A 13,275-nucleotide genomic window follows, 5' to 3' on the forward strand; every position below is an offset into this window, starting at 1 on the left:
CTTCCATACTTCTGCAATAACTTAGACTTCTAAAATGTGTTATTTGTTTCTTTTACAGGACAATGAAGGTCAGACAGCTCTACATTATGGTAAGATATCTCTAACTTATTAATAACCATATTTGGAAGTTTTCTTTATTTGTTTATTTCAACTTTGTCCAACCCTGTGTAGTGCTTAGAAAAAGGCCTGGACAGTTGGTACAGCCAGTGTGGAAAACAATGTGGAGGTTCCTCAAAAGATTAAAACTAGAATTACCATGTGATCCAGTAATTCCACTACTATATACTTACCCAAAGAAAACAAAAGCACTAACTAAAAAATATGCACCCCATGTGGACTGCAGCATTATTTACAATAGCCAAGATACAGAAGCAACCCAAGTGTCCACTATAGATGAATGGATAAAGAAGATGTGATGTGTATGTGTATATATATGTGTGTGTACACACACACACACACACACACACACACACACACAGAAATATTAGCCACAAAAAAAGAATGAGATCCTGCCCTTTGCAACAACATGGGTGAACCCAGAGGGTATTATGCTAAGTGAAATAAATCAGTCAGAGAAAGACAAATACTAGATTATTTCACTCGTTTAAGAATTTAAGAAACAAAACAAATGAACAAAGGAAAAAAGAGACTCTTAAATACAGAGAACAAACTGGTGGTTGCCAGAGGGGAGGTGGGTGGGGGTGGGTGGGTGAAATGAATGAAGCGGATTAAGATTAAGACTGTGCTTAATCTTGGTGAACACTGAGAAATATATAGTATTGTTGAATCATTATATTATATATCTGAAACTAATATAACACTGTATGTTAATTACACTTTAAAATAAAAATAAATTTAAAAGGAAAGTGTCTAGCACTAGCAGAGGCACAGTAATTTTTTGTTTAGAAATAGATTAATAACCTCCACAGTTGGAGGTATATTAAAATTCTGTGGGAACATTCATAGTAAATAGAGCATTTCTATACCGTCAACAGAAATGGAGCCTCCTCCAGTCCACCTTTGAAAATTCATTCTTTCATTCTCAGTACTCTCAGTGACAAGTGAGATACTAATCATTGTCACTCTAGGAGCTACAGTCTCTCCTAAAAGATATACTTTCTTGATGTAACTGAAGTAAAGAAAAACAGATTTGAATTTGTAACTAATTTCACCTGCTGATTACCTTAGTCACGTAATCTTCACTTAACTAACTAATCTATAAAATAGAGGTTAATCTGTAAGATGCAAATAATATGGCTCTTAAAGAGTACTGGGTAAATTCAGTGAGATAAAAGATATTTTGTAAATAAAGCACTTACTAAAAGGATTCCTACTTTTATTCTATTTGGCTGTGTATATGGTTGAATAAAACACAGCCATCAATACTTAAACTAGATTAAGGATCAACCCCCTTCATACTTTTGGGGACAATGCATTAGGCTCTTTTGCCACTTTTGGCCATCCTGGACCACCATTCAATAATAAATGGCTCAGATGCCCCTGGACATTTCTGTCCACTGCTTATTAGCATTTGCTTGGATGTCAGGAACCTCACTGAATAGTCTAGGAGTCTAAACTATTGGGCTAGCTGTTAATGCTAACTATATTTTTCAACCTGATAATGAAGAGTGAAATATCACCAAATGCATGTCCCTAACTTGGGTACCAAAACCAGTGCAAAAAAGGAAAATTTGAGTCAGTCTCACTTTTGAACATATATGTAAAAATCCTAAATGAAATATTAGCAAATTAAATTCATCAGTGTATTTTTTAAAGCTGTGACAAAGTTGAATTTATCTTAGGAATTCAAAGAAGATTTAACAGTTCAAGCATTTATCAATGTAGTTTGCCACGTTAACAAATTAGTTGAAAAACCGTTTGGTCAAATCAGATGCAGAAAAAGCAATTGAGAAAATTCAGTACTCAGAATGCAATATAAAGAAACTTATAGAGAAAAGTAATTAAGACCCCAGGCTCTTAAGCCGGACTTCTGGGTTCAAATTCTAGTTCTACTCCTGAACTTGGACAGATTATTTAACTTCAGTGTACTTGTTTACTCATGGTGAAATAGGAATAATAATAACCTCAAAGATATATTATGAACATGTAATAGGCTAATCTATGTGAAGTGCTTAGGACAATGTTGGACACCTTGAAGGCACTCAGTAGTGTTAGCTAATATGATTGTTCATGAGATAAATTCCTAATAAACTACAAATGCAAGGAAATTTCTATGCCCTGATTAAATTATACATCATAAACCTAGTGCAAATATTACTGAAGATGAAATATTTGAAGCATTTCCTTTAAAATCAGGAATAAGAAAAAGATGCCTACCAAAACTAATTTTCTTGGGGCGCCTGGGTGGCACAGTTGGTTGAGCATCCGACTTCAGCTCAGGTCATGATCTCGTGGTTTGTGAGTTCAAGCCCCTCCTCGGGCTGGGTGCTGATAGCTCAGAGCCAGGAGCCTGCTTCGGATTCTGTGTCTCCCTCTCTCTCTGCCCCTCCCCCACTTGTGCTCTGTCTCTCAAAAATGAATAAATGCAAAAAAAATTTTTTTAATCAAAAAAACTAATTTTCTTTAATATTGTATTGGAACCCTAGATTACACAGAAAGAAATGCAAAAGAAATAAAAAGTGTATGGGATGGATAAAAAGAAACAAAGTCATCATTAATCTCAAACAATATAAGTAGTTACATAGAAATTCAAGAGACTCTATAGTCAAATTATTAAAACTAATACAGTTTCAGGGTGCCTGGGTAGCTTCATCAGTCAGGCGTCTAACTCTTGATTTCGGCTCAGGTCATGATCTCACGGTTCATGGGTGCGAGCCCTACATCGGGCTCCATGCCGGCAGTGCAGGGCCTGCTTGGGATTTTCTCTCTCCCTCTCTCTCTACACTTCCCCAACTTGCATGCATGCTCTCTCTTTCAAAATAAAAAATAAACCTAAAAAAATAAAACCGTACATTTTAGCAAAGATGCTGCATACAAAATAAGATTTTTTTAAATTACATTCTTTTTGTTTTAAATATAGAACTAGACTTTTTTTTCTTAAGTTTATTTATTTATTTTGAGAGAGAGAAAATCGCAACGTGGGGCTCCATCTCACAAACCATGAGATTGTGACCTCAGACGAAATCAGTCAGATGCTTAACCAACTGAGCCACCCAGGTGCTCCTAATTGCATTCTTAAACATTAGCATAAAAAGGTAGAAAGTAAGGGCACCTGGGTGGCTCAGTTGGTTAAGTGTCTGACTTCAGCTCAGGTCACATTCTCACAGTTCATGAGTTGGAGTCCTGAGTCAACCTCTGTGCTGGCAGCTCAGAACGTGGAGCCTGCTTCGAATTCTGTGTCTTCCTCTCCCTCTGCCCCTCCCCACTTGCACGTGCGCGGTCTCAAAAATAAATAAACATTAAAAATTTTTTTTTTTAAGTTAGAAAATAAATTTTAAAGAACTAAGCCCTGGGCAAGCACAGGTAAGAGATGGGGACTCCCTTATTCTGCCCAGGATCCCATCATGAAATGGGATCTTTGATGTGGTGCACTGAGAATATTGAGGCCCTGATCACCCTTGCTCTGACTTGAGAGGTGGTGGTTCCATGCCAGGACAGCAAGGCCATGTATCCCCTCACTGCCACCAGCACCAACTCCTAGAGCAGGGGAGGGAGGGGATCACTCAAGAGAAGCTTGCTGTTATCCACATTCCTAGCTCCAGAGTCTGGCTCAGAGATTTTGCCCGCGGTGGAGGGAGGGGTAGAGAAAGCTATAAAACAGCCCCTAATCTCTTCCCAAAGGAACTGACTTCATTTACAACAGAGCCTGGAGAAGTTCGAGGCTAAGGGTCCTCTCAAGAATAGTAGAGAGAATGGGAGAATGCTACAGCTGGGAGGAGCCTTCATGAGTCAGAACAAATATCAAACACTGACCTTTAAAGAAGCCATGATTTGATTGGGCTGGTTTGTAGGACAATTTGTCCTGGTTGAGTGTTTTTCTTTGACCACTCTGAATATGTTATCCCACTGTGTTCTGACCTTGAATATCTATATAATACAGAAGGAATCTGTTTCTATAATCTATATCTAGCAGAGCTGTCTTTCAAAGATTAAGATGGAATAAAACCTTTCCCAGATAAACAAAAACTGAATTTGTTGCTAGCAGACCCACCTGACAAGAAATACTAAAGCAGAATATTCAGACTGAAAGCAAATGACCCAAAAGATAATTCAGATCCACATGAAAAAAACAGAGAGCACTCATAAATATATATGTAATTGTAAAAGACCATATAAATGCATATTTTTCTCCTTTCTTTCCTTAACTGATTTTAACAAGTGATGTCTAAATAATATGTATATAATGTATTATTGAGCCCACAGCCTATAGAAGTATAATATATTTGCCAGTAACAGCACAAGGGAGATGGATGAGAACAAAGTTATAATGAGCTAAGGAAATGACTACAGATGTTAAAGTAACTATAATAATGTATTGTTGGATTTGTAACATTAATTTATAAAACAGGTAAAACATTACTACCACCAAAAGAGGGAAAATGGAATAGAAGTATATGGGAGTAATGTTTCTACATATCACTGGAATTAAGCCAAGTATAAAGCCAAAGCTGAACTTAAAATGTATGTGGTAAACCCTAGAGCAACCATTAAAGAAAAAACTCAAAATAGACAATTCAAAAATAATAGTTGGAGATTCCAGCACCCTACTTTCAGTAATGGGTAGAACAACTAGACAAAAGGTAAACAAAGAAATGGAAGACTTGAACAACACTATGAACCACCTAGATCCAAAAGACATCTATGAAACACTCCATCCAACAACAACAGAATATATATTCTTGTCAAGTGCACCTAGAGTGTTCTTCAGGATAGACAATATGCAGGCCATGAAACAACCTCAGTAAATTTAGAGGAATAGAAATAATGGAATGTATGTTCTTAATGGAACAATGGAATGAAATTAGATATCAAGACTTGAAAACTCACAAGTATAAGGAAACTAAACAACAGATTCCTAAATAACCAGTGGGTCAAAGAGGAGGAAGTCAAAAGAGAAATCAGAAAATACTTTGAGATGAATGAAAATAAAGATAGCACATGCCAAAATTTATGGAGTGCAGCTAACACAGTGCTCACAGAGAAATTTATAGCTGTAAATGCCTATGTTAAGAAAAGAAAAATCTCAAATTAGTAACCTGATCTTCCACCTTAAGATACTAGAGAAAGAATAGCAAACAAAGCCTAAAGAAAACAGAAAGAATAATGGAGATTACAGTAGAAATAAATGAAATAGAGAATAAGAAACAAAACAGATGAACATATGGGAGAAAAAAAAGAAAAAAGAGAGGGAGGGAAGCAAACCATAAGAGACTCTTAACAATAGAGAACAAACTGAGGGTTACTGGAGGGGAGGTGGGTGGGGGGGTGGGCTAAATGGGTGATGGGCATTAAGGAGGGCACTTGTTATGATGAGCACTGGGTATTATATGTTAAGTAATGAATCACTGAATTCTACTCCTGAAAGCAGTGTTATACTGTATGTTAACTAACTAGTATTCAAATAAAAATTTGAAAAAAAGAAAAAGAAAAAAAGAACTATCTTCCCCATAAAAAGAAAAAGAAAAGAAAGAAAATAAAGAAAGTCAACAAACTAAAAATTAGTTCTTTGAAGCAAAAGAACCAGCTGGTCAACCCACAGAATCATTAAAAATAATGCATTGCCATATTTAAGCCACCAGACATTTTGAGTGGTTTGTTATACAACATCAAATAACCAAACAACTCACCCCACACACATAAATCAATTTTAGGTGAATTGAATACATATATAGAGAAAAGCAAAATTATAAACTTTTAGATGAATAGAGTAAGGAATGGTTTCTTAACACTCAAAAGTACAAATCATAATTTAAACTATGATAGTACATTAAAATTTTAAACTTCTGTTAAACAAAAGATAGTATGAGCAAAGTAAAAATGCAAGGCAAAGACTGGGAGAGTATCTTTAAAATGCAAATAACCTGCATAAGATCATTATTCAGAATATATAAAGAACATGTACTCAGCTAATAAGAAGGACAACCAAATGGAAACATAGAACCTGAAAAATGGGTAGTGCACAAATAGGAAGAGCCAGATATCCAATAAACAGCAAAAGATGCTCAAAGCCCCCTCATAACTGTCAAGAACTAGGAGTAATCTGAGATTATACTCTGCTTGCAAATTAACAAGTTAGCCCGACAGTTTCATGGATTCTGGCAAAAGACACCAGACTATTATTCACAGCACAGCCAGCAGCATGAGCTTTACGTTTGTGTCATTGCCTTTTGAGTCCCATAGGAGCAACGCAGAGAAGCCCAGACAGATACTACACACATAGTGTGTCGTCTCTTAAATCTTAACCTTAAGGAACTCTAGTCTGTCAAAGTGAGCTGCAAGCAAGTCTGCCCAGCTGTGGCTCCAGAGAACGAGTTCTCTTCATTACACTGGACAGTAAGCAAACCTACCCTCTACTCTGGAAGGAAACACCACCTCTGTTGTCCTAGGCTGTTCACTCTGCAGACATCCTCGATAAGATAGTCTGGAACAAAAGCTGTCATTACCATTGCTCTCAAGAGGTGCCGTACCATGAAGAGTCCTTTGAAGAACTGTAATCAGAGAGTACAGATTATAACATGTAGATATGTTTTCACACTGGTGAGATTGGCACCAGGCAGACACCTACAAGTATTAGTAGTGGGATGTGGAACAACAAGAACGTGCATACTTGCTGAGTGTCACCTGTCACAACCACTGGAGATCAGTTTGGTGAGATCTAGTGAAACTGAGGGTCCGCATCCCCTACAGCCCAACAGTTCCACTTCTGTTTATATACCCTAGCAATACTCCTGAACGTGTATGTAGTGAGACATGATTAAGAGCATTTATTGCAGCATTATTTGTAATAGCCAAAAATGTGTTTTATTAGCCTTTATATTCCTCTGTATGCCATACTTAAAATATGTGTTAATTGAAATTACATATATACACATATACTTAGATTATAGACATATATACCTTATGTTACCAAATGCCTTTGAAAGGGGTACCATTAAAAACATACTTACACATTTTCATATTTTGTAAATGAGGAAACCAAAGCTGCAAGAAGTTAATAAACTTACCTAAGGGAGCTAGAAATTTAAACCCACATCTGTAGATTTCCTAGGAGAGGAGAGAAAAACAAATCCCTCCTGTGCCTCTTCCCACAGCACTCCTCACTCACTCCTCCGACACATTGATAATTCTGTCGCTTACATCATCTAACATCACCAAGAGCTGGCTATTCTAAACCCTAATTTTCCACCCAGAAGAAAACTTTTCTTAGCTGCGTCCACAGCTGTGATCGCAATCTGGGACAACCAGGCATAGGTCAAACAGCCACAGGTCATCAGAAAGGGGAAAGAAAAAACTTCTCAGTGATTGTGAGGCTTTCAGGGCAAAATCCAGGCTACCCCTTTTTCCTGATGCCTGACTTCAAACAGCAAACTTCTTTTATGCCAGAATATTTGCCATTAGGTCTGGAGTTCACTGCTCTGCTTAGAGAGACAGCCCCTGCCAGGGCATCCACATGCTCTGCTAAATCCGTTCTTTCATTCCCACATTCCTTCTCTCATCCACTCATTTGGTTATGTTTAGTGCCTTCTCTATGGCATGTGTTGTGCTTTCCTTTCATTTCTCCATCCAGAAACTGTAGAAACAGTTAAGGCAGACTGAATGTACCCTTGAGAATGTAGATGAGTCACTCTGTCACCCCTAGTTAACCATTAGAGGTAAATGCCTCTGTGGATGTGGGAATGTGTCCAATTAAGTTTGATATATGCAAAATGCATTTCTACATAGCAACAGGATTGGAATTTTCCAAAGGTCTTTGGACCTTTGCTATAGTTTATTTATGTACTAATATGGAAAAATCTCTAAGATACATTGTTAAGTGGAAGGATTAAGATGCAGAATGGTGTATATCATGTGCTACCATGAATATATCTGTACATATTTGCTAATAACTGCATAAGATATCTCTGGAAGGATACACAGAGAGTCAGTGTTGGTTGCCTAAGGGAAGAGGAACTGTGAGTCTAGAGTACTAGCATAGGATAAAAAGGTCTTCCTATAAACCCTTTAATAATTTCTCTATTTGGAGATAGATAGATAGATAGATAGATAGATAGATAGATAGATAGATATTACCTGTTTGAAAATTACATTTAAATTATTTTATTTATGTATTTATTTTTTAAATATTTGAGAGAGCATGAGCAGGGGAGGGGGAGAGAGAGAGAAAGAGAATCTCAAGCAGACTCGGTGCTGACAGCATGAAGTCTGATGCTGTGCTCAAACTCACGAATGGTGAGACCATGACCTGAGCCGAAATCAAGAGTTGGCTGCTTGGGGTGCCTGGGTGGCTCAGTCGGTTAAGTGTCTGCCTTCAGCTCAAGTGATGGTCTCACAGTTTGTGAGTTCAAGCCCCATGTCGGGCTCTGTGCTGACAGCTCAGAGCCTGGAGCCTGCTTTGGATTCTGTGTCTCCATATCTCTCTGCCCCTCCCCTGCTGTCTCTCTCTCTCTCTCTCTCTCTCTCTCTCTCTCTCTCTCTCTCTCACAAAAATAAACAAACATATAAACATTTGGGGCACCTGGGTGGCCCAGTAGGTTTAGTGTCTGACTTTGGCTAAGGTCATGATCTCATGGTTTGTGAGTTCAAACCCCATATCGGGCTCTGTGCTGACAGCTCAGAGCCTAGAGCTTGCTTCAGATTCTGTGTCTCCTTCTCTCTCTGCCCTTCCCTGACTCATTCTCTCTCTCTCTCTCTCTCTCTCTCTCTCTCTCTGTCTCAAAAATAAAAATAAAAACATTACAAAAAATTTTGAAAATAAATAATCAAACATTTTAAAAATTTCAAAAAAAAAAAGAGTTGGGTGCTTAACCAACTGAGCCACGCAGACACCTCTAAATTTAAATTATTTTAAATCACAATATCATAGGCTCTGGTAGTACTGTGAATATGACTTACCTTTTTAATTATATTCATTTGTTCATATTTTTGAGTACTTACTAGTTGCTAGATAAAATATACCAAACATCCTTGTAGAGGTTAAAGGATGTCCCCAGACTTTAGGTGTCTTCAACTCTCACCCAATATACAAGGATCTGGTAACCATAGTGGTAAGTGTGTGAGCTAACACTATCTAATTTGGGAAAACTGCAGGTTTGGGTTTCAATGCCACCAAACCCTGGAAATGATACATCTTGAATGAGAAATAATGAGGAGTTAGAACTGAAACCTGCACATAAGCCAGGACATTCAAAGGGCTATACCCTCAGTTAAAAAATAATAATAGTAATAATTACATTAGAAAAAGTCGCCCTACCTGTAAGAAAGGAAGACAAAGCAGCTTATTTGCCAGATACCAAAATCTGGGTGGGGAAAAAAAAAAAGTCCCTATCTCATGCGAGTTTGGGTTTAATTTATACTCTGATTATTTCAGAAATCCTCAAGTCAATAAATTAACATAATAAGTGTCTAGACAGGTTACCCATGAGGGATCTGGCAAAAGCAAATGCTAAACTTCTCTTGAGGGACACATCCTCAACCAGGGTGGCACAAAATTCCTATACAAAGAAGCCCTGCTGAAAATGAGCTTACAGTCCAAAATTACAAAATATACTTAAGTGATTGTCAGCAGACATAATAAACCTCACAATTCGACTTTGAAGAACTAGAATAAAACTACTAGATAGAAATTATCAGAATAAGTTTATATAAAATCAATGGATGAAAAACCTAAGAATAAGACATTCAAAAAAAAGAACAGGGAGATTCACAAGAGAACCAAATGAACTTCAATAAATAAAAAAATACAGAAATTTTATAGTGGATAGTTTAAAGTGCAGAATTGGCACAGGTTTAAAAAAATGGTGAACTGAGAAGTGCCTGGGTGGCTCAGTTGGTTAAATGTTTGACTCTCACGGTTTGAGTCCTGCGTCTGGCTCCACACTATAAGTGCAGAGCCTGCTTTGGAATTCTCTCCCCCTGCCGCCACCTGCCGCCCCTCCCCTGCTTGTGCGCTCTCTCTCTCTCTCTCTCTCTCTCTCTCTCTCTCTCTCTCTCTCTCAAAATAAATAGACCTTTCAGAAAATGGTGAACTGAGGGGCGCCTGGGTGGCTCAGTTGGTTGAGCATCCGACTTCGGCTCAGGTCATGATCTCATGGCTCGTGAGTTCGAGCCCCGCGTCAGGCTCTGTGCTGACAGCTCAGAGCCTGATGCCTGCTTCAGATTCTGTGTCTCCCTCTCCCTCTGCCCCTCCCCCGCTCACACTCTGTCTCTGTCTCTCTCAAAAATAAATAAACATTAAAAAAAATTTTTTAAAGAAAATGGTGAACTGAAAGATAGTTCTAAATGGCAACACAGAAGATAAATGAAAATGTGGAAGAGACATTGAGTGTAAAATAATAAAGTCTAGCATTTTTAAGTAAGAGTTTCAGAAGGAGAAAGTAGGTAAGAATCGATACTTGAAGATACACTTACTGATAATTTCAATAATTGATAAAACACTCTAATGTTCAGATTTGGGAATTATGAGACCTGATCAGGTAAGGTAGTCATCCAATGGAATACTATACAGCAATAAAAAAGAACTATAACCACATGCAACACCTTGGATGAATCTCACAAACATACTGTTAAGTTCAAATTGCCAGATACAAAAGAGTACATACTGTATGCATCCATTTGTATAAAGGTCAAAAACAGGAAAAATTCATCTCCAGCAGTAGTAAACAGGATAATGGTTACCTTGAAGAAATGGGTAGGTAGTATTTAGAAGGGGTTAACAGGGCAGCAGTGTTCCTGAGATTCAAGTAATGATCTGATTCTTGATCTGTGTGCTAGTTACATGGATGATATCATCTTAAGAAAATTTGTATAGATGATTTTGGTGTTCTTCTCTATTTAACTTATATATACTCTAACAAAATATTCACACACAAAAAGCCCTCCAAACCCAAACAGACATAAGGTGGTGGTGGTACTGTTTTCATATATGTAATCTCTTAACCTTTCCAACAAATGTTGGAGGTAAGCCTTGTTTTCATACATTTGCAAATGGACAAACTGAAGTCTAGAGGGGTCAAGTGACCTCGACAGGGTAATTCAAGTGTAGTAGCAGAGCCAAGACACTTGTCCAGGTCTTCTGACTCCAATTCCAATCATGTTTTCATAATTTCATAAAAAATTACAGTCCTGGTATCCTTTTAAAGCAGACATTATTTTCTGAAAGATAGTCTTTTACAGAAATAAAATAAATGAAAATTCTTTATCATTGGTCACCTAAGACAGTGCATCAAGGCTATTTTTCAGAGCTGTACTTTATCAATATCTGTGTCCATCCATGTGCTTTTATATTCTTCTTTCTGTTCACTGAGAGTTTAGACATTAATAAAAATTATCTCTGATTTAGGAATCCTGCCGAAAATTGATCTAGTAAAACAACCTCCATTTCTCTCTCTCTCAGGTTATATTATTCATTGCATAAAAAACAAAACAAATACCACGTATATTATAATCAAGATAATTAAGCACTAAGGTAATGTCATTAGTTAAGAGGTTTTGGCATTACAAATATATAAAACTAAAATATTCTGACAACTCAGGAATATTTCATGAAATTAATATTTTAAGTTTAATTAATAACCACTTATAGGAATGATTCATCTTTAATTAAGATTTTTTACCAGGTCACTAGACTTCTGCCACTTTTTGAGGTCATCAAAACAGAGTTGGACATGTAATAATAATTACTGTTTATTAAACACTGTGTGCTAGGGAATCTGCTGGACATATTTTATCCATTTAGTCAGTAGTATTTAACCTTTTTTATTTAATAGGTACTCCATAGCTATTTTTTGATTTGATTTGATTTGATTTTAGGATCCTTAACCTGTTTGGGGAACTTTCATAAAACTGTAAGTACAGTTAAATCAGTAAGTGCAGACAATGTTAGGGATGTCTTGGGGGCTTAGCTATTATTTTTTATGAATTACAGTTTGGCTTGACAGCTGTCCTTGTGTTGACAGCTCTTCTGATTATAGCAGTTGTCAAACTCCATCCTTAAGCAGGTTGTAAATCCTGGCTTCTTCCGATTAAAACTGGGTCAGAGCCAATGGCAGGTTAACTAGAGGCCAGTATTCTACTACTGTATGTCCTCACTAGTTCATCTTAAATGGGTTTTGCAAAGCACCGTTCTAAAACCCATATTTGCCTCTGTTTAACTTTGGTGTTTTTTAATCTTCACATACCGGTCCTCCTGTTGTTTTGTGATTAAACATGGTTCTTGGTAAAGAGTATATTAGTGTAAGTGTGGTCTTCCTTGTAAATGGCCTGTTAGCCTTCCCCTCCTCTCCCTCCACTGGGAATACTAACATCATTGCGTCTGTGTCTCCCAGGGGAAATCAAGGCTTTTCCTTGCACGTGCAGTCATGTGATTTCAGAGTGGGCAGGCTTTGTATCCTCATGAGCCCTCGGTCTTCCACGTAAAGCACCATCTGTTCTGTTCCTTCCACACTGTTACAGGGCAGTGGGAGGAGGCATTAGAGTGAAAATAAATAAAATAAAAAAGGAAAGAAATTCATCATCAAAACCCTGAGGATTAATGGAGTCAGAAGGCTCACTGCTCTGAATGAAAATTCATCTTCACCTGTGCCAGTGTCAGGGCTGCCTCTATGGCACTTGACAAATAGAGGTTCCCAGGGTACCATAAATTCAGCAACCGTTCTAATCCCTGTAGACTTGCTCAAGCTTTTCCGAGACAGGCTTATGACTGTTTTTGTATTTCCCAGCACATTGTGGGCACCAATATATCCCCTCATTAATTTGGTAAAATGTTAGCACCCTTCCCCTCTCTCATCTTCTTTGCCTTTGTCCATTTTGAGGGGATGGGAAGCTCACACATTTCTGAAAGATGACTCTGCTTTGTGAATTGTTCTTTACTTGAAGATGCCAAAGGCGGAGAATCAATTAACTAATGAATTTTGAGCAAATACCAAGTTCCCAGCACTGTGCTAGATGGAGAAGAGAATATAACAAAGCACGTAATCAAGTAGCTCACCAACTAAGTGGGGGTACAAACCGTATTTTTTTAAACTATTGTTGGGCACCTATATTTGCCAGTTGGCTCTGTGCAAAACAAAGGTAATTGATGATTACCAAATCAACGGT

General features: G+C 37.6%; 1 protein-coding gene across 2 annotated transcripts in view; it reads left to right on the forward strand.

Moving 5' to 3' along the window:
- Positions 1–13,275, forward strand: part of ACBD6 (acyl-CoA binding domain containing 6) — a 202,239-nt gene that overhangs the window by 175,743 nt on the left and 13,221 nt on the right. Inside the window, exons 7-8 of one of the 2 annotated variants that reach the window (XM_042924612.1) lie at positions 59–89; positions 11,989–12,023. In XM_042924612.1, the coding sequence (XP_042780546.1) occupies positions 59–89; positions 11,989–12,023 (66 nt within the window). The remainder of the gene's footprint in view (positions 1–58; positions 90–11,988; positions 12,024–13,275) is intronic. The other variant, XM_042924611.1, reaches the window with a different exon arrangement.

This window comes from Panthera leo, chromosome F3, assembly GCF_018350215.1.
Source record: "Panthera leo isolate Ple1 chromosome F3, P.leo_Ple1_pat1.1, whole genome shotgun sequence".
Taxonomy (NCBI): Eukaryota; Metazoa; Chordata; class Mammalia; order Carnivora; family Felidae; genus Panthera; species Panthera leo.